This window comes from Vipera berus, assembly GCF_964194415.1.
Source record: "Vipera berus genome assembly, chromosome: 6".
In the NCBI taxonomy this organism is placed as follows: Eukaryota; Metazoa; Chordata; class Lepidosauria; order Squamata; family Viperidae; genus Vipera; species Vipera berus.
Genome location: NC_138208.1, coordinates 65,811,624 through 65,834,718, shown reverse-complemented (window position 1 = coordinate 65,834,718; position 23,095 = coordinate 65,811,624). Strand labels below are relative to the sequence as shown.

General features: G+C 36.5%; 1 protein-coding gene across 7 annotated transcripts in view; it reads right to left on the bottom strand.

The window, feature by feature from the left end:
* Positions 1 to 878: 878 nt before the first annotated feature.
* Positions 879 to 23,095, bottom strand: part of RBFOX2 (RNA binding fox-1 homolog 2) — a 188,971-nt gene continuing 166,754 nt past the window's right edge. For 5 of the 7 annotated variants that reach the window (XM_081330746.1, XM_081330748.1, XM_081330752.1 and 2 more), the window contains 5 exons: positions 22,658 to 22,790; positions 17,785 to 17,827; positions 8,296 to 8,384; positions 6,692 to 6,764; positions 879 to 5,353 (listed from right to left, as the gene is read on the bottom strand). In XM_081330746.1, the coding sequence (XP_081186872.1) occupies positions 5,309 to 5,353; positions 6,692 to 6,764; positions 8,296 to 8,384; positions 17,785 to 17,827; positions 22,658 to 22,790 (383 nt within the window). In that variant the 3' untranslated portion in view covers positions 879 to 5,308. Of the gene's footprint in view, positions 5,354 to 6,691; positions 6,765 to 8,295; positions 8,385 to 17,784; positions 17,828 to 19,196; positions 19,237 to 22,657; positions 22,791 to 23,095 lie in introns of all 7 variants that reach the window. The other 2 variants (XM_081330747.1, XM_081330749.1) reach the window with 1 other exon arrangement.

Below are 23,095 nucleotides of genomic sequence, written 5' to 3'. Positions count from 1 at the left end.
ATTTCAGTCCTTCACGGCGTAGTGTGTTACCAATTGTTTTTTTTTTGGTGACTACAATTCCAGCTGCCTTGAGATAACTGACAAGATCCCCACTTGTAGTTCTGGGCTGATTCCTCACCATTCTCATGATCATTGAAACTCCACAAGGTGAGATCTTGCATGGACCCCAGACCAAGGGAGATTGACAGTTATTTTTTGTTTTTTCCATTTGCAAGTAATCACACCAACTGCTGTCACCTTCTCACCAAGCTGCTTGGCGATAATCTTGTAGCCCATTCCAGCCTTGTGTAGGTCTACAGTCTTCTCCCTGAAATCCTTGGACAGTTCTTTGGTCTTGGCCATGGTGGAGAGTATGGAATCTAATTGCTTCTGTGGACAGGTGTCTTTTATACAGGCAATGACCCGAGATTAGGAGCACTCCCTTTAAGAGAGTGCTCCTAATCTCAGCTTGTTACCTGTATAAGACATCTGGGAGCCAGAAATCTTGCTGATTGATAGGGGATCAAATACTTATTTTACTCATTAAAATGCAAATCAATTTATAACTTTTTTGAAATGCATTTTTCTGGATTTTTTTGTTCTTATTCTGTCTCTCACTGGTAAAATAATCCTACCATTAAAATTATAGACTGATCATTTCTTTTCCAGTGGTCAAATGTACAAAATCAGCAGGGGATATCAAATAATTTTTCCCCTCACTGTATGCTGGGCTGGTTTTCCCCATCTCACAATTATGTCTTAAATCTATTAGATTTGTTTCTCATAATAAAACTGAATTACAGTAACATCCATCCATCCATCCATCCATCCATCCATCCATCCATCCATCCATCCATCCTTCTTTTACAGACTTGAATGAAAACACAGAATCCAGTGGATGGTGTTTCTCTTTTATTTAAAAACAGTGCTTCATTACCATTTGCAAAGGATGAAGAAAGACTCCACCTCCCTTGCTTAGAGTTTATAAAAGCCAGCAACATGATCAATAATTTATACACATGGATAATACAAAAAAAAGAATAAAAGCTAAAGAGCTAACTACTCTGACCTTCACAATTCCAGCTACTTGATAATAATAAGAGTAACCCAATGAATACTGTATGGTTTGAAAGCTACTGTACAATATGATACTTGAACAGGGGGTAAGGGAGGGAATAGGGATGTTAAGAGATTGCCACAAAGTCCTGGGATGCAGCTACTACTTTTCCAGAGTCAGTCAGGAAACAGGATCCTGGTCAAGCAGCCTGGGCATCCTGGGGAATGATCCAAGGAGAAGGGAGCATCTAATTACAATGCATCCTATGTCCCAAAAGTACCTGGCAAGGAAGAAGTGCAATAGACACTGCACCAAGAGTCAAGCCAGTTCAGGGCATATTAGATCTTCTTCTGACAAACTCCAAGTATTACCAAGTCAGCTTAGGTGGTCAGTAAACTCTCTGCCATCTTGGGACTGCCCTCAGTTCTGCCTCAACTTTTGTCATCATGCCAGGGTCATGCCCCAGGTATTTACAAACAGAACTAAAACAAAACAAAAACACCAAATTAAATCCCAGAAAGATTACTTTATCACGTATTGAATTCCAGGCAAAAAGAGCTGCCAAAACGGTGACACATCACTCTACTGAATATATAGACTAAATTCCTTCACAGCGGCTTCTCAAAGCAACTGCAAAATGCACTTGAATATTCCACCCCAAAAGAGAGAAAACCAAGTACGAGGCTTCTGATTTTCCTTTAAAGAAGTCAATAATTAATTGACATGAGGCAGACTACAAGTCATAATGAATACTTCAGTGGACGGCTTTAAGAAAAAATAAAGGGGCAGCAAATCTGCTATTGCTAAGGAGTAGGCTTACTCAGTTATCATCCTTTTTAACAGGCAGTGTTTAGTGCTATATATCTAGGAGGCTTCTAATTGTCCAAGGTTTGAAGTATCATCTGAACAAAATAACTGCAGAGGACTACAATGTTGCATTTTTTCTCCACCATCATGGCAGTAAGTTCTGCAAACTGAGCACTTATGAGAATTTGGTTCTCAGAAGGGGTGCCAGGAACACAGTCCAAATCTTATGGTTATATAATCAATCAGGTAGGGAAAAACAGCACACTGAGGAAATACCCTATATTAATAGTTTAACTCTGAGTACAAGAAGATGGTTTGCCTCATTCACTGGAGATTTAGTTTCATTAGACTGTAAATAAAAACCTTAAAACAGGGTGGGTGAATAGGAAATGGAGCAGAAAATGTTCGGTTGACAATAACAATAACATCACCCAAATAGTGTTTTATGCAACAATGCAGCAACAACAAAAAAAATCAAGTATACTGGTGTATACTACAATCATGTTTGAAATTATCAGGAGAAAATCAGAATAAAAACACACACGTTACATTGGTTATTCACTTCGTCCATTAGGAATTTTGTCTTCCTATTGTAAAACCCATTCAGTCAATACACTCCTAAGCCTCTTCTCCACCCCAGCCCACCCCACCCCACTTCCCACTGCAATGGATTCCTCAGATGCTAGCATGCTGGAGAATGACATGCACATACTATTTCCCAGGTTGCCTGCACACTATTTTGCAGGACAAGACACATCCATCCCAATCTGGTCTTGAAAGCTGAAGTGTCCTGTTACATATCTACTAGACATCTGTAAATGGAGGTGGCTGGAAGAGGATTTGTAAAGCCTTGAATTTGTACCACCTGTGAAGATGTTTCAACTGTTCTAGAAATCAGAGGGTAAACATTATCTTGCTAAAATTTTGCTTTGTTGCAAAGTTAGTTCAGGCTTTGGAAAAATCAAGAGATGAAAAGGTATTTATAGGAATAGTGTACTTATCACATATTTGTGTTTCACAAAAGAGTCAAATGTTTTGTTCTTTTGTTTTATAGCTAAGGAATTAGACTAGAGACATTTCTTGGCTAAAGATGCCTTGCAGGACCAGCGATATAACTCAGGTGACAGTCAGGGTGACTTGAGTGTTAATCCAGGAATAATCTGTAAAAGGACTCCACCTTAGTCTTTTATGAGAAAAAGTTAATAAAATTATGCAACTTGGAGGATTTATCAGGATCCAGGCTTCAATCTTTCAGCTGTAAAAAATATTTAATCCAAGAACTGTGTTAGAGTGCTGCAGATTGTATCTTTTTCTATGTCAACACAAGACTCTTTTCTCACAGTTGTAATTCACTATGGAACTCTGATGTGTCTTATTTGACAGGCAGAAGTAAAATCACATCCTCGAGATGAAAGTAGCTGGAAAATCTTCCTTCCTCATTTCCACAATTTTGTGACAGCTGTAATATTCCTATTCTCTTCTCATTTTAAGCTGGATATACAAAACAAACTTAGCGACTGTTACAGCAGCTTGTCTTTAAAAAAGCAGCTAACAGTCTAATAGTTTAGTGCTCTTTTGCTCAAACAAATAGACTCTTTCATTAAGATCTCCTCTTTAGCAGTCCACAGAAATCTCTGGTAAGCCACAAGAGAACACAATGGCAGTGGAACTAAAGATGCATGAGTTGTATACGATTGGAACAGTGCACTTATGTGATATTACTGAAGGTTTTCAAATCTCCTTGCCCATTTTGACATCATAAGGCAAAAGATAATAGGGTTTCATTTACCCAATTGTCTATTTTTAATTGAAATGTCCTCCAATACTACTTTAGTGAGATGGAGGAGCAGGGAATTGTGCTTTTGTAATGAGTATGGCTTTAAAGTTATACTACACAGGATGGTACACTTGGTCATAGCCAAAAGTCTGAGAGATGATGGACTTTTAAGTTAAATCTGTAGGGCATCTGCAGGAGGTGTTAAAAATAATAATGGAACGGTACAAGAATAAAAAGGGATCCCTTATACTATTCTAATGTCTATGATTATTGGCAAAATATATAAGAGCCATGGTTTGCTTGTAATCCAACTGCATGCATTATCAATTTACAAGACTTCAGACGGTAGAAGAAAGAGTATTCCAGGCAGTTATTCCAGCATGGGACCATCTTCAGGCTTAAGTTTTCCTGAAGCCCTTTCTTAATTCCAGACTGGCAGTACTGATCCAATTGAGCAGTTTGTCTTCAGACAGGCAACCGTTAAGACCGGTTGCAAATCAGAGTAAACATTAATTATGCCTTTGTATTATGTTTGAAAATACTTCCATTTCCAGATACCAATGCTAATACAAGCATGGTTTCCAAATTAGTGTTATGACAAAAGGAAGAAAAAATCCCCCCCCCCCCCCCCGCTTGCCTTACTTTTCTGGTCCAGAATGCATTTTTTCTTCTTTTCATGCAATTTTTTTATAACATACTTGCAGCAAAGCTAACTACCTCAGGGTGAAAAAGGAGGATCTTGTACAGTGGAATATCTTAGAGTATCAGAGTAGCACTGGTGCAAGCTTTTCCCATAATCACTATTCCAGAACCTCAAAATATGTAGATCTTTGCAATTAAACTCTTGGTTTTTCTAAAGAAAAAAAAATCCATCATAGCTCCAAATTCAACAGTTATTGTCCCAAACATGCTATTTCATCAGAAAAGAGGGAAGAGCAGGAAGAGAAGAAAACCAAAGCAACGGAATGATTAAAGTAAAGCCATGATAGAATGGATCGTAAGGATCGTAAGAAAGATAGGAGTATGTATTCGTTACATGCCTTGTCCTCTAAAACCATTATCAGATGAAGTCTTTGGGCAGCTTTGAGCAGTTTTGTCTTGACAATTATAAAAAAATCTTAATGCTGCTGGAGCTGTCCTGAGCCCATAAGTGCCAGCTGGTGATAAAAGAGGAGGGTCTTTTGTGTTTCCAACGCGCATGCAGGTTCCAGCTGCAGGCCATCAACATTCCCCCATTCCCCCAATAGAGGGGGCTCTTCCACACTATTCTGGCTCTTGGGCATAAGACCCAGCAATAATATCTACATATTCCTGACTATGTTCCATTATATTGAATCCTAACAGCCCTCCTTAGCACTATTTATCTCTTTTTGTGTGATTGGTAGGATAAACTATGCATATATAGACACAAAATGCATTATGTTTACCACAGTTAAAAACAAACAATTGAAAAAAAAAGATCAAAAAATGCACAATCTTTGGAACAAAAGAATTAAAGGCAGAAATTTAAAGGAAAATACATATTTAAAGAACATAGTGAGGTATAAAAAAGTATTTCTCTTGTTTTTTTTCTTTTGTTTTCCTCCTCTTCTTGCTATAGAGTTCCTCTACTAGTAAATATTGCAATAGCCAGGCCTCATGAACTGGGGGATGGGAGCTGTCCCACTTGCAGGGGGGCTCATGTCACTTCAGTAAGGGGCAAATCGGCTGTAGCCACCTCGATATAAACTTGCCTGCAAAAGTTGATAAAAAAGAGAAAATTTAGTGGGGGGGGGGTTTAAAAAAAGAACAATGCATATAAGACATTTTTTCATGTAACCCCCATGTGATTTAAGAAGCTGTAGAATGTCTTCTTTAAAAAATATTTCCTTGAACTCCAATTGACCTGAAGTGTAGGTGACTGAAACCCTGGTCCCATATTTGTCTTCTGGATAAAGAACATTAATGCTAGATTATCTATAGCAATTTTTCTCCATGTTTTTCCTTGAACTGAATTTCTCTTTGTCCCTGCTCTGCAGTTCTTTTACTATTCTTCTTCCTAGCCAATTTTTAAAATTTAAAAGCATGAAACTCCTGCAAGTTATGCTAAGATTTTTTAAATGCAAATGAGAAGATCTGCAGAAAGACTGCTCTATGATGATAACATTTGAGAATACTTAACTTTGAAAAGGAAAGTAAACAGGTCCAAGTCTTATTGCTCAGCTTGCTAACAAAATCAATGGGATTAATGAACTCCTTCAGCACCAATATACTCATTTCCAAAGTTAAAATCAATTATTGACTTCATTAGTTTAATTTGTAATTCTTCATTAAAATAAAAAACCATAAAATAAAAGCTCTGGATACAAATAAAATAATAAATTAGCCCCTCTGATATTAGAATGCCAATGTACACGATTGGAATATGGTAACAGGTCTCTGACTGTATTTGAGACCAAGCCTGGGAATCATATTATTTGCAGATTCCACTTCCCATTTGGTGATTTGACCACAGCATTCCCTTTAGAGTGGAACTGATGGCTGGCATTAACTTTCTCATATCCTTGTCTTACTTTTCTATTATTATCCTATCAATCCTAGCACTGTTTAACAACTAACCAGTATGCTGAATACACTTTTTATTATAGAACTTCTGAGATTATTCAACCACCAATACTGTAGACAATGTAAGTGATCCTCATTTAATGACCATTCATTCAATGACTGTTCAAACTTAAGATAGTGCTGAACAAGTAGTTAAAACTGGTCCTTACACTTACAGCCATTGCAGTTTCCTGGGTTCATGTGATCACAATTTGCAAGCTTTGTCAGAACCCTGCCAGCTTCTGACAAAATCAATGGGCAAGCTGGCAGGAAACTGCAAGTCATAGTCAAGTGAAGTCCTTGGTTAAGAACGTCAACAGGGATTGCTGGAACTCCCTTTGCTAAGTGGCACAGTCATGTGGTGTTTTTTTTTATTTATAACCATATTGTTTAATGGCAGGATTTCCAGTCCCAATTAGCACTGTTAAAGATTAACTGTACTTGATAAAAGTACAAAATCATTAAGGAAGAGGAAAAGCCATACATACCACAGCGCCAACTCCATAGCTAGCTGCAGGGGCAAGAGCATGGTAAGGGTCTGTTGTGTACACCCTGCCGTAACTAAAAAAAAAAAGGGGGGGGGAATAGCAAAAAAAAAGTCACTTCCATAAAGGCTTTTGTCATCAGAAGAAATGGAAATGTATGAACTTCCTGGCTCCACCCCACCTCTATTTTTTCTTCTTCCATTATCTAAAAGACTTGTTTAAATCTAAAGAAGCGATTGCATCAATATATAATTGTGCTAACCCCAAGTACTCATAATTTAATACTTTAAAACAAAAAGGTTTCATTTTAAAAGAAGCACATTTCACATTATGGTGGTAGTGCTTGGGTGTAGGAAAGTTGGCCTATCATAAATATGTGTTGAGTTTTATGCTGGAAAGATATCATTTCTATAATAAAATTTCACAATTTTAGATTGAAAAAAACATATAAAACTATAAAATTTACATTAAAATTAAGGCAGCTGAAATTAACCATCCCTGGGAAATAAATGTGAGCCTTGCAGGAAAATGAGGCACTGATCAGGCTTCCCATTTGAAAAAGTGCTCCAACAGCATACCAAGTCCTTTTAGGTGCAACTACAGTAAATATCTATTATCGTTGTGGCAATAACACCAAAGACACTGGAAGGTGTTTGAAGATGAAAGTGTAGTAAAAGAATGAAAGTGAAATGTATTATACTTTCATGCAAGGCTTTATTATGTCATTCCTATTCTGTCCTTTGACATACTTATCATTGAAAGTATTTTTACTGGCTTAGCCAGTGTACATAGCCTTTTTAAAGGTAGAAAAAGGGTTTCATTCTCTCTATCATTAGCTTAATGACCAAAGCACTAAGAGGCAAGACAAGAAACAATGGAGGGAAACTAACCAAGCAGAGAAACAATCTAGAACTAAGGAGAAATTTTGTAATGGTGAGAGCAACCATTTATCTGAAATAGTATAGATTCTCTTGCTTGAGCAGGGGGCTAGACTAGAAGATCTCCAGGCTCCCTTCCAACTTTATTATTCTATGTTCTAACAATTGTGATTCTAGAAAACAATTATGCTAAGCTACACAATAACTCTGAGACCAATACGTACAAGTCAATGATGTCTTATTTGTGTGGTCATAAATTACTGCAAAAATACGCAGCATAGTATAATTCATCTCAAATGAATTCATTTCTCACAGTTTGTAAGCCATTTGCCAACATCCATCAAATCCAGGGCAGGGGACTGGAGGCAAAAAAAAACTATGAATGGGGGTTATTGGTTGTGCTTGAAAGTCGCACAAATTCCCCCCAAAATGCCAGCAGGACTATAGATTGCTATCCTAAAAGCATTCTACTCTGTTTTGCCTATAGACAAGAACAACGTTGAATGCTGATTCTGATGCATGACTGCAAAGTCCAGCTATCTCTTTCGGAAACGCATAAACCCTAGGCATATAGCAATTGTTTTTACTCAATGTTTCCTAGCCAAAAACCTGGAGGTCATGCATTTAGCATTTGCAGCTGAGACATACTGAGGAATATGAGGAAATGTAATGTATTTTTAAAATGACGTATTCTCCAGAAAGATGAAAACCACGCCTTTCCTTACATACCCATCACTGTAAGCTGCTGCAGCTGCTGCAGCAGCAGTAGCTGCTGTTGCAGTAGCGGGCTGCGCATATCTGTAGGCTGCATATCCACCCTGCAGGGAAAAAAAAGAACTGACTTTATAGATATCTTTCTCCTTAAACAAAGTGGACTGATATACACAACACAGGTACAGAGGAAATGTTTCAAACTGCATCAACTCCCATGTCACATTTAATTATGAAAGTAGTCCCTGATCCTCATATATTTTGCTATCTCCCCAACACATTTCCTGATGAAAAGTCCTATATCAATAAGCAAATCAAATGGAAAAGCCTATACTATCATAGTAGTTGTAGGTTAATTTATTAACAAGAATATCAAAAATAAAGATGCTAATACATCTCTTTAGTCCACCCTGGTCATAATCACTATAAAAAGTCTACCGCATATTACCCATCAGGGCTATGAATTCACACAAGCTAATATTTAGGAAATGAATTCCATATATGGAAGGCACATTAAAATGAACTCTCTAAAACAAGTTCTTTATGTTTCCAATAATCTAAGTACCATCTTCCTTCTTGTATCTTCTGTCCTACAGTCTCTTCCTTGCCAATTCCTTCACGTAATTTAGAACTTAATGGCTTTAAATTCACTGCTACATCATGATCTTTTTTTCTTGCCAAAATTTCTGTAATAGCTCTTGTCTGATTTTGTATATCAGATTGTAATGCTTAACCTTTAAAGAGTCTTCATTTAGCTACATATGGCCTTCCTTTTATTTTTGTCCTATGCCTGGGACATCATAATCCTGTCTCGGTAAAAACCAATCCTCTTCCTTTCTTACATTTCCTACAACGACAGAAGCTGCCTGATACTCCTTCCAGTTTTAATTATTTCATAGCTATCATTTATTTTTTAAATAGGAAGATAGTGTGGTGCAAAGCAACAGGATCTGTCTTTTTCAGAATGTATCTGGATTCAAAAGAAAATCTGGACTTAAAAGGAATTATTTAAGAATTTAGAAATGATGGGTGTCTACAGGGGAATTTTTCTTATAAACATAAATGTGCATATATGTATGAGTTGTAAACTTTCCTACTTATTTACTTGGCTCATGTTCACCCTGGCAACCATTTAGTAAATGGGCAAGCTTTCAAAACAGCCATTTTGTGAGAATATTCATGACAAGTTCTCAAAATTACAAATGTGCCTGTTTCGTTAATCTTTCATAGAACTAACTTTAGTGGGTCTGTTTTAAACATAAATTCTTTAAGAAGGGACTGTGTTCAGTTATTCATATTGCAGAATAGCCAGTATGTTTTAGCTATTTTATCATTAATATCCAGAAACTTGTTTCCTTTTAATTAGTAGTTCAGCTGAATACTGGAAGAATAAATTTAGAAATTAACCAGTGCAATCTTTATGAAAAGAAAGCAGATACCTGCACATTTCATTGTAATTTCAGGGCAGAACTATTGTATTAAAGATAACCAATGCAACAATAACTAGATAACTGTAAAAATACTGTGCACGGAAATCTCATCTCACTTAACATGTAAGAGGTCTTCACAGATTAAAAGTCATGGTAGCAAATAATTATAGTCTTGAAATTATATCAATTAACAATTAGGTATAAAGAACAGTGTTAAACTTTAGAAGACTGTTTGTTTTGACAATTAGCAAAAAATACAAAACCTGTAAAACTGAATAAAGATTCCTCTGAAACTCAAAAAAAAGCCCCTCATACTCATTCAGTGAGCCAATCTAAATTGGCTTATTGAAATATATTGTTTTACCATCTTTTTATTTTCTATTATTTCAGGCCCAAATGGAATTATCAAGTACAGGAATCAGCCGCAAGGGTATACAATCCAGAGAAGTAATTTTTCCCTTCCTTAATAGTTGTATTAACCATTAATAGTTGTTTATCAAGTAATTGTAATTACCATTCCAAGTGCCTGATTTAATTAATTTTACTGAGTTCTGAAGACCTAAATGTAAAGGAGGAGGAATTGGGAATGAAAATGCAGATGTGTTCATGGTATGAAACAGATTTTTTCATGACTGTATGAACATAGCGTTAGCTTCCCTCTATCCAGCTATTACAGGGAAATCTGTAGCAGTTACTTTTTTATACAGTAATATTGTTAAATATTATGAATACAAACTAAAAAAGTAAATTAAAAATAATAAATGCAGAAAGAAAAAATTAGAAAAGAAAAAAATAAGAATAAGTAAAGGGAAATCTATAGCAATTACTATAGAATATTGAGTCTCCTCTTTCTCAAAAAGAACAGAGACCTTAAAATGTCTATTCTTTAGAGCTCTTTTGGCAGAGGAAGGGCAATGATACACTTATAGGATTCCAAAATTAGCCATCACTTCAAATCTCCTCCTGTCACAAAACGAACAACCGTTCTAGTGCTTCTCCTCATGACGGTCTCTATTCTGACTTTTTAAAAGCTCTTTATTTCATTATACTGAGTAATAGTAGCAGAAGAATTTTATTCCAAGGAGCTTTGCTAAAACAAAGCTTCAAACATATCAGCATCCCTTTTCTTGATAAAAAAAATGCAGATTGCAGAACTTTCAACATATCTGATATTCAGGCATGCTCAGATGTATTCATCTTGGTCTTTGGCAACACTGATTGCTGAGCAGCTTGTCTCATAATGTGCCTGGTGTGCTCTATTCCCGACATAATTTTTTAAATTTGACATTTGAGATAATCAGCTGAGTTCAGCCCAACTGTGAATATGAGGACAAGATGCAGTTTGAAACTAAAGATGTTTTTTCCCATTTAAGTCATTTTAACTTGCATTTCTTATAAAGAAAAAAAGGACTGGAATTAGGATGGGGAATGGTATAACATTTATTAATTATATGAAAATGAAAATACACTAAGCATGCTGACATTTGGAACTAAAAAACAACCAGCAAAGTCAACACGTTCAGACTCATATTGGCTAGTTCTATCTATCCCAGCATTCTCTTGGGACAGCAGTTTTGCCCTAGGATCTACCACAAGCTCAGTGAAGTACACAGCCTCAATTACTAGAGCGTGCAGCCACAACGACCTGCTATTACATAAACAGTCAGTCACCACTGGAGTTAACATTCCAAGTCTTAAACAATTCCCATGTATCCCAAAATAAAAAAAGAAAACCTCCCACCTTAGCCCTGTCCCACACCACAAATGTTAATAATCATAACAAGCAGTAACCCATCTGTTATGTCAGAGAAGGGAACAGAGACTCCATTGAGAGATTTTGAGCAAGATGTTAACATTTCTCAGCTGACTGCACAATAAACAACAATAACAACAAAAAAGAAAAAAAATAATTCATTGGAAAAATAAAGCTAAAAATAGCTGATGTGTATTTTAGGGTAAGCAGGCACTGATACAGATGTGAAATTATTTAGAAAAGTGGATGCTGCATATAAATGAATGATCATTATCTATGTGATGAGAAAGTTGCATGTTTTTTTTAATCTATATGCACAACACATTTAACTGGATCAAAGAAGAGCTGTACAAATACGTTAGCTAACTGTGGAAAATGAATTCTACAGTTAGTTAAGATAGGTTTAAGCCTGAAGGTAAACTAACTGCAAACAATCAAGGCAGCTGGGTTATTATTCCTTCTTTTTATATGCCTCTCACTTTATGTTTTTGCTGTTTGGCCCCCAGAACAACACAGGGATGCAAAGGGAGCAGAAATAGACTAGAATAGATTAGAAATGACCACTCCCACTCATTGGCAATTATGCACTTCTAGCACATGGGATTAGTCAATTAACCAAGGGAAGCAGCTGACATCAGCATGATGTCATCTGAACATGTTCATTAGATGTACATTACATAAAATCAAGAAGTGGAATCAAAAAATATTCCTGACAAAAGAACATGGGCATTTAATTATATCAATAGAATGCCTGTTTGAAAATTTAGCAAGTCAACTTCAGCTAGGGTAAGAAAAAACATAATATGTACACATTTTCCCTCAATTTACAAGAATTTTAGATGTACAGGGAGTGCAGAATTATTAGGCAAATGAGTATTTTGACCACATCATCCTCTTTATGCATGTTGTCTTACTCCAAGCTGTATAGGCTCGAAAGCCTACTACCAAGTAAGCATATTAGGTGATGTGCATCTCTGTAATGAGAAGGGGTGTGGTCTAATGACATCAACACCCTGTATCAGGTGTGCATAATTATTAGGCAACTTCCTTTACTTTGGCAAAATGGGTCAAAAGAAGGACTTGACAGGCTCAGAAAAGTCAAAAATAGTGAGATATCTTGCAGAGGGATGCAGCACTCTTAAAATTGCAAAGCTTCTGAAGCGTGATCATCGAACAATCAAGCGTTTCATTCAAAATAGTCAACAGGGTCGCAAGAAGCGTGTGGAGAAACCAAGGCGCAAAATAACTGCCCATGAACTGAGAAAAGTCAAGCGTGCAGCTGCCAAGATGCCACTTGCCACCAGTTTGGCCATATTTCAGAGCTGCAACATCACTGGAGTGCCCAAAAGCACAAGGTGTGCAATACTCAGAGACATGGCCAAGGTAAGAAAGGCTGAAAGACGACCACCACTGAACAAGACACACAAGCTGAAACGTCAAGACTGGGCCAAGAAATATCTCAAGACTGATTTTTCTAAGGTTTTATGGACTGATGAAATGAGAGTGAGTCTTGATGGGCCAGATGGATGGGCCCGTGGCTGGATTGGTAAAGGGCAGAGAGCTCCAGTCCGACTCAGACGCCAGCAAGGTGGAGGTGGAGTACTGGTTTGGGCTGGTATCATCAAAGATGAGCTTGTGGGGCCTTTTCGGGTTGAGGATGGAGTCAAGCTCAACTCCCAGTCCTACTGCCAGTTTCTGGAAGACACCTTCTTCAAGCAGTGGTACAGGAAGAAGTCTGCATCCTTCAAGAAAAACATGATTTTCATGCAGGACAATGCTCCATCACACGCGTCCAAGTACTCCACAGCGTGGCTGGCAAGAAAGGGTATAAAAGAAGGAAATCTAATGACATGGCCTCCTTGTTCACCTGATCTGAACCCCATTGAGAACCTGTGGTCCATCATCAAATGTGAGATTTACAAGGAGGGAAAACAGTACACCTCTCTGAACAGTGTCTGGGAGGCTGTGGTTGCTGCTGCACGCAATGTTGATGGTGAACAGATCAAAACACTGACAGAATCCACGGATGGCAGGCTTTTGAGTGTCCTTGCAAAGAAAGGTGGCTATATTGGTCACTGATTTGTTTTTGTTATGTTTTTGAATGACAGAAATGTATATTTGTGAATGTTGAGATGTTATATTGGTTTCACTGGTAAAAATAAATAATTGAAATGGGTATATATTTGTTTTTTGTTAAGTTGCCTAATAATTATGCACAGTAATAGTCACCTGCACACACAGATATCCCCCTAAAATAGCTATAACTAAAAACAAACTAAAAACTACTTCCAAAAATATTCAGCTTTGATATTAATGAGTTTTTTGGGTTCATTGAGAACATGGTTGTTGTTCAATAATAAAATTAATCCTCAAAAATACAACTTGCCTAATAATTCTGCACTCCCTGTATATGAAAAAGGTATATAAATTCTGGCATTAGCTTATTCCAGAAGAGATTTTTGAAACGTGAAATTTTAGGGACTCCTAATTTGCCCTGTCAATTTATTTAAAACTCCATGGAATAAGTCCAAGCTACTTATAATATCCACGGTTTCTGCCACTTTGGCAGAAGAGACTTGCCTACTATCTCACATTTTTTTCCTCCCCTTCCCTGCCTTCCATCTGTTTTATATTTGTCTGCACCCAATCAAATAATATTTAATTCACTAGAGTATATTCTGGAATTTAGCAAGTTTCTGTTAATCAGTAAAAGACAGAGACAATGACCAGTTGTTTTATGTTTATCTGTATCTGGACAATAAAAACCTATGTTTTAAATAATATGATCTTCATGATAGATATCCCAAATTTTTAATTATTTAGACTGAGTGTTTCATTTTTCACCTTGAGTGGACTACCTTCTCAAGAAGGCATCATTAGGCATGTGATGACAGATTCTCTTGTCCTATAGGTAAGGCAACCCTGAGGCTCTGTTGCAAATAGAAAGGAGGAAAAGGTTGCTATAACATGACAGTGATCAAGTTATCAGAAATAGTCAGATAAAGGGAAGAGCCCTTCACTGCACAGCTGTCAATTTCAATGTGGGACAGTCCAAGTGCTGCTTTAGCCACGGGGGGGGGGGGGAGATGGAGATTAGTTTCATTCATTTTGTCTGGAATTCATTTAAGCTTAATATGTCTCAAGTATTGCTATAAGCATCTTTTATTAATCTTTCCCCATCATATGTAGACTTGAAGAGACCTACAATATGCAACAAGTTTCCTATTTGTATTCTCAGCATAATGTTAGTGAAATGAAATCTACTGCTCTTCACAGTCCTTGTAAGTCAATGGAAATAGCAGATATCAAGGTAAACTATAAACAAAAAATACACCAAGATGTATCTGGTTTTATATATTCCAATAAATGGATAAATATTAATAAATGACTTAAGTATTTTTTTCAAAAAATGCACAAGCTAAACAAAAATGTTAATGGCAAGCTTATGTGATGGGGTCAGCCATTAATATGTAGGTCGGTCTGTCTGTCTGTCTGCCTATTTACCGGTATCTACATCTATCTATCTATCAATCTATCTATCAATCTATCAATCTATCTATCTATCTATCATCTATCTATCTATCTATCTATCTATCTATCTATCTATCTATCTATCTATCTATCTATCTATCTATCTATCATCTATTATTGGCCACTCATCCTATCACAGAGTAACTCTGGATAGTTAGGCTAATAATGAGATATTGTCAAGGTTCTTTCTGCATGCCTAGATGCTCTTAAGATGGCAAGGAAGAAGATGGCTGTGAATTCAGGAACTCTCTATTTCCAGGAAATGTCCATGTTTAGCTCCAGATAAAATTGCATTTTCCCAGGAAGAATTGGTGTATATATATTAAGGATCTTCCTGGAGTCATAATTTTTTCTGAAGGAGCAAATGGCAGCCATGACACTGAGGGACTGCAGATTTATCTAGTATGTCAACTTCACCCCTTCCTGGGTTGAGAGGTCTTTTTCTTGGTCACTTCTAATTGGGACTATTGCAGTAAGTTCTACCTGCAGCTGCTTTTGAAGATTATTTGAAAACAAAAGCTGATCCAGAAGGTGGTATATAAACTGTTTCACCTATGTAACAGCTCTATTTCATCAACTGCACTGGTTATCAGTTGACATCTAGATACAATTCAAGGTGTTGGTTTTCACGCATAAAACTCTTTGTAACTCAGGGCCTAGACAACTAAGGAATTGTCCTTTTCCTCTGATTATCTCCTCCCATCTTACAATAAAGCAGGGAACGAGGAGAGTTGGAGAGTTGAAACTTTATGCATAGGAAGTTGCTTGAAGTTTCTCTTTTTGTTCTCAAATAGACTAGGTTTTTTTCCAAGATGCAAGTTGGACAAAATATGCTTGCTTTTCCATACATGTAGTCAAGACTTTGTTAGAACATTTGCTCCTGGGTGACAAATATATAATGCTGGAATGGATGAATTTCTACTTCATTTGATATTTGCAGATACTGATTCATAAATGCATTTCTGCATTAATGTATGCATGTTAAAAACTATTATAAATCCTCATATGTTTGGAAGCTTTCCCCTCAAAGTACTGAGTGAAGATGAATCCTAAATAAATACTTTTAACGACGTAAGATATATGCTTAGAAATTTTTAAACACACTATCTAATTTGAGGGTTTGGGACAGTAGATTCAAATGTTGAAAACAAAACAAATAAAAAATAAAAAAGAGGATTCCATCTATTCTAATAATAGACATAGATTGGAAGTTCTTCAACAATAAAAAAGTAAAATCTTTCAGACTACACTGAAGAATATATTTGATATATTTACAGACATTCATCTATATAAATAACAAGAATTCCTCTTATTGTAGCAACTAGAAATTTACCCTGTGGTCATAATAATTGCAACTGACCATGTTTTTGATCTGTCAGCATTTATTCAGGAAAGACTAGGTCACACAGAAAATGTTCTGAGAGCACTGTTTAAGCTTAGCCATATTCAGATGCAAGATTTAAACTTTCCCAGGAGACTAAATTAAATTTAAGTCTCTCCCCCCCACATTGTTACACTTTTGGGCTGCATTTCTGAGAAAGCAGAGTTCCAGTATTATTAGCAAAAAATATTCTGCCACACAATACGGGTGTAAAAATTGCAGAGCATGCTTATCGTGTTGTGAAAACACTCCAAAATATTCACCATCCTAGTGCTTGGAGCTTAGCAGATGAATATGAAATAGGGGAGATGTCCCAGTTTTACCAACAGAAGAGAATATATGGAGCTCAAGGTTGAACTGTGGAATCCTTGGTGCTCCCTGAGTTTGCGGACATTTCATTACCTAACAAGGTAACATCATGAGTGCTAGAGAATGTAGGGTTTGCTTCCTGTTTACATATAGTAGCTTCTCCTGCCAGTGTTGGTGGGGGTATTGTTTTCTCCTTGGTAATTCCGACTTGGTAGAATTGGCTAATGAAACATCTGCAAATAAACAATCAAGCTCAGAGAGCACAAATATACGCAGCTTTTATTCTATAGCAAGCAAGGTTTACATTTTCCCTTTGGTTGGGGAAAGCATAGCTTGCAATCTCACAGAACTGAGCTCCAAATGTTAGCTGGTCTCCATTGGGAGCTTTCTATGCTGGAATCTCTCAAACTCAGTGGACTTGCAAGCTGAGGAGAAAAATGGATCCAGAGTCAGAGTTCTCCATTCAAGGCTGAGGTCCAGAGTCTACAATTCTGTTTCAAAAGTTTTAACTAGTAAAGACATCTACTTTTGTTCTGTCATTATCATGACACCTACATTCTGCCTTGTTTAGAAGCTGGTATCTTGACACTGCTTATTATTGAGATTTACTGTATTTCAAAAAAAAGTTGAGAGTCAATGATTTCAGTGTTTTTTTTAATACCCTGCAATTAATGTGTTCACTTCTGTGCTTCTCTACAATAGATCATTTATTTTTAAAAGCAGAAAGCATAGGACTAGCATTCCCAAGCTTTCTTTCAAGAAGGCTAGCATATATATATGCTTCTGAGAAAATATGGATAAGAAACACAGACACAAAAATAATAATACATGTTTGTATTATGCTTATCACAGACACAAAAATTTCTCCTAGTCTGCTACCTATGTTTGAGAAAGCCTTCTTATATATTATTGGATTTGTGCAGCGCTGAGACAAATGAGTTTTGATTACATGCTCACAAACATATCTTGGCCTTGTATTTTTCTTTTTAAAAAGACTCTGTTCCCATCTCTAACTGGAACTGTTAGTATTAATTCATTTTTTTTTCTTTATCCCACTGCAATCCACAATCTGATTGATTGGCAGGTCACACTGGCACTCCTACCTGAGGTATTTTAGCGCTAATGATTGGTTCCTGTAAGACTATTCTATAACAGAACACAGGAAGAGCAATTCAAAAACACAGCTGTGGAGGGAAACAATCAGACACACACACACACACACACACACACACAAAACCCAGCAAAGGGCTTACCAGCCTTTTCTTTCCTTAGGATGCAAGCACATGTTTCACCGAAAGGTTTGGCCCTTTAGGATGACTGCTTTTGTGAAATAAATAAACCACACTAGTGGAAGCTGTGATCAAAGCTGTTACTTCCCACACCTACCCACTGCACCCTGGGCTGCATTTTTAATGCCAGCGAGCAATAAATCTTTAGACTGAAAACAAAGTAGTTAGGGAAGTTTGCCCCAGAAAAGGAAGACAAGGATAAGGAAATGATAGAAAAGCAAAAGATGTAAGCGGACCACTTTTTTTTCTCCTTCTGCCTTCATATCACCTCAGTTCCGTATGTTGCTATTAACTGAGTTTCAAGAGAACAATTTTGTTTAAACCATCCTTTATTCCTGCTTTTAAGAAATGCTTTCTTCATTTCTCCCACAACAGTGACTTCCCCACAGAGGCGAGAAAATGAATTGCTAGTGAATTATTATGGAGAAACAGCACCCATTTGATACATGCCAATTAAAACAGCAGAAAACAGATGGCTTAAGAGTCATTGACCGAGATGTCACTATTATCATTCATTTCAGTTAGCAATGAAAGATTGATTCATCCACCTTGAGAGATGAATTTATTCATACCAGTCTCAAAGAATGACATATCTATTTGATGATATATGCATGATCATCTTTAGGAGATAGTGTCAAAATGCTAACCAAAACATTTACTATTTATTTATTTACACTTGGGTATAATATTTAACATGTTATAAAAGGCCCATAAATTCACCTATATATGTTTGTGGACCTCGAATTCCCTTAGATTTCAATCCATACATAAATTTTCAAAGATCTCAAGAAAAGAAAGGAAATAGAAAAAGAAAAGGAAGGATGTGAGGCAAGATCAACCTTTTTATTTTGGGCAACCAAATTATGCCAATGAAAAAGGCAATGATGGAAATTTTAATTTGCTAATTGTATCTTAGGCTGATTAGAACTACACAGTACCTTTGTGAGAAGAATACTCAGTATATTGAACCTGGCAATGGTCAAAAAGCCTAGCTCAGGTTTGCACTGAGGGTCAAGTGCAATAACAAGAAACATGCTTGCATTCTTTAATATATAATATATACAGGGAAGAAGAAAATTAAAGAAAAATATATTTTGAAATACAAAACTAAACCAAAAACATCATCATCATCATCAACAACAACAAGAACAGCAACAACAACAATTAAAAAAAAAGGCTGGCTTGTCATGGGTTGGAGATGAGGAGGCTCCAGTGTATGTACTTACATAGAGGTCAGCACCGTAAAATCCGTCCTGGTAAACCACACTGCAGAAAATCCACACAAAAACAAAACAAAACAAAAAAAACAAAACAAAAACAAAAAAGAACAGAAAACACATTCCGGTTATTGAGGACGGCAGCATGCACATGCGCTTTACACAGGCGGGTGATGTATGAATCCATAACCTGGGCTTTCGGGCAGGAGCAAATCAGCAGAGTTTGTGTTTGCGCACGCACGCTAGACAGCTCCATATCATCTTCCACGGCATGCAGGCGGGCAGAAGGGCAGACAGTATGCAAAGGGGGGGATGGGGAGAAAACAACCTTTATACTGTACAATAAGAGTGTTGTTGGGGTTTTTTTTAAAAGAAAAAAATATATCAGTGTTTTGAAGAAGAGAAATACAACTTGAGAAACCTCAACTTTAGTTATTAACCTGCAAAGGCTTTAATTAACCCTCTAAACAAATGAATCAACTGCTTTCATGTAACAGGCTCCAAGTAGAACAAGCAAGGTCATTGGGAGTAGTTCATCCAGTGCTGGGGTCCACCTAGATCAAAAACACACCAAAAGTTGTGTACTCATCTGCATCTTGCAGCCTTGTGTGATCACTTCTGATATCCATACATCACCTAGTTTGTTTTTGTTTTTTAGACATGCAATAAAATTTGGCCGATCACACAAGCATGCAAATTATTATTATTATTTAGCATCTGAAAGTACTGATTCATCCTCAGAGTAAAAACCCCGAATCATTCGATTCTGATCAAAGTAAGCAAAAATAAATCTAATAAAAATACCCACAATGCATTGCTTTCACAAGCAGAGATCATGAACTAAAAGGGTTAGGCAATTGATCCAAGGCTGCAGAACTAGAAAAATAAGAAAGGGGGTTCCCTGGGTGGATAGCAATGATACATTCTGCAGAGACACCAACACCTAGCTCCCTTTCAAATCTAACAGCTACTAAATAGTTTGTTCTAGCACATCCAGAATGAAATGAACTGTGAAATTACTGCAACATATTGGAACATTTCATAGAGTAATGTGCTTTATGTTGATAGGGCAAAAGATAAGGGAAAGATAAGAAAGGAAAAGAGAGCTTGCCACAGCCCTTGTTATGAATGCATGCTTTGCACAGCTTTCTGTAACTTTAATCATTTGATAGATGAATGCTAAATCACTCATATTAAAAAGCATTAGTTCCCCATATAGGAGAGCCTTGTGTGTATGTATCTGGCTTACCAGTTAATGTAATCACAGGCTAGGAGTCAATATTACTTGTAATTTTTTTTCCATATGCCAACTGGAGTACAAAATGATGCCAAGCTTCTCTCACACTGATCAGAACACACCCACCTATAGGAAGTTACAAACAACAAGGCTAGGATAGCTTGGCTATAAATTTGCTTTATAATCATCAGATTTCTACAGTGATGCAAGCTTAAGTTATTAAACTAACCATGCGGCATTGCACTCCACTACAATTTTAAACTACAAAAACATAGCTGATAAGCATAAATATACGCAATGAAAAATTACTGTAGGAAAGTGATGTCAATTCAGCAGGGAGAGTATGCCATTTATAATATTGATTACAATGGGGAGGCAAAAATGAGGATTTTTTTTAAAAATTTATAAGTCCCATATTGTAAAATTGGGAAGTCTGTAAGATGAACTTCAGGTTTTGAAGCTTACATAATCACCTCTTTTCTTGCTGTTAATCACATGGAGGAAATATAAATATTTACTTGTATTGAATACGAACCACCAAACCAAACTGGCCCTAGACCATAAGGAAGTCTATTCCTTACCTCCTCATCTTTTAATTATCATTTTATCTGGATTGGGACTTCCCTTTATAATAATTTTATTACAAATATTGTAATAATAAATATTATAAATATTATAAATTCTATTATAATTTTATCTGGATTTGGACTTCTATTTTTATTGTTTTAGAGTTATTTATATATTAAGATTTTAATGTTTTATGCTGTAAGCCAAACAGTCATTTTGTTATGAGATGGGCAACAAGTTAATAAATAAAATTTAAAAAATAATAATAAATTAAAATAAAATAAAAATAAATATCTTGAAAAGAGTTAAATATCCTGAAGATTATTAAAGGGTTATCCTGAAGATCATTTCTGAGAGCAGATTATTAAACTATCTTCAACTGAAATATTCAATTTAAATCCCATTGTGGTTCAAAAAAATGCAAAACTCCAATGAACTAGGTTTCTTTTCTAGGAATACTTTAGCTGTTACTATAAGGGATAATTATAATTTTAGCTGAAAGTTTATAACTTACTGTAACTGGGTAGCAACAATTAGGCATTAAATGGTACCCCATGAATGCTATGTGATGCATGGAAGTTATTCTAATGAACTATCCCAGCAATTCTACCTATGCAAATCATGGAGGATGCTGCATGCAGATACACGTTACTTTATGTGGTAGAACGATAAAATATACTGTATTTATATAAACAATGGGAGAAGGGGATATACAGAAAATAACTATCTAATAACTGCCCAGTGTTTATAGCCATGCTAGGCTGTTTGGTTATTAAGATTTTATGACAGACCTAGCATAAACTGGAGTATTTCAGCAAATAATCCCCCCTATTAATGTATACTTCTAATTAAAAGAGGAGAGATCAGTATCCAACTGTCTCTTGGTATTTTCCTTTCTGCTTAGATTTGTTCCAAGAAAGTCAAGAATCTAGTTTTTCATTTTTAATACAAATGAAATGTTAGAACTAAAACTGACAACAGAGATACTGGAATCTGTCTTGAAAACATGCTTAAAATAATAAAACAACAATGCCTTTGGAATGATAAGAGCCGCTTACTGCTAAGCTCTCACGCTACTGAAACTTTTAAAATCTAAGGAAGCAATATGCTGCTTATCCTGGTTTGGGGTTGTTGTTTTTTTCTAGTTTAAACAAAAACTACTCTTCATTACACGTCAGCTCAATCTTTGTTTAACCCTTCTCAAAACATCTCTAATCAAGAAAGCAAATCCATTGTGGGTAACTGTTCTGTTCTGACCAATTTACAGACATTGTATGAGGAAGCTAAAAAAAAATCCTTGTCAGTCCGGGTAATTCAATGAAATTGGACTTCAGCGAACAAGAAGTGGCCTCACTCTACAGACTCTACACCTTTTAGGAAACTCTTTTTATAAGAATGTTCCTCCATTATTTCCAGATTATTTTGTGCTGCCAAAATACTGTTACAAACTAGAACAATTGGCACATTATTTTTGAACATTTTTTTTCCACTGCTGGCTTGCCAATTTAATGAATCATTCTTTCTGGTCATAAATGTAAGTTTTAGATTGCCTTTCTCAAGTAAGATGTAGTGCAGAGTGTTATAGGGTTGGCACCTCCTGTCCTTATTTTCAGTCCATTGAATGTCCCATTCTGAAGATCCCTGCTGGATAGTTTTCCATCCCTACCCTGGGTAAGCTGGGATGGCTGCTGGAGGTACTGCTCGTACCGCACCATACACTGTCCTTCCTCGTCCTCTCAGATGGGCTCCCCTAAAGGCTGCCGCTGTGGTGGCTGCAGTTGGGTAAGGGAAGCTGGGTACTGTGAAGACAGACAGACAAGGAAAAATATGAGAACAATCAGTTCCTCTGCCCAGTCAATTACAATCACATTTAACTAGGCTTATGCACAACTCCAGAGAGTTGGGATGTTCTGCACCTGTCCTGCGAAGGAGCATGCTTAGAGCTCTGAAGCCTCACATATCTCTTTTTATGACATGATCCTGAAGGAAAGGTAGGGTTGCAGAGAGGCCTAGCATGCAAGAGATTAACATTGTGTCATGCTTTCATCACAAACTGCAAACTGTTTCCCCTTTTCCTCCACCCCGTTGTGATATTGCCATGCAG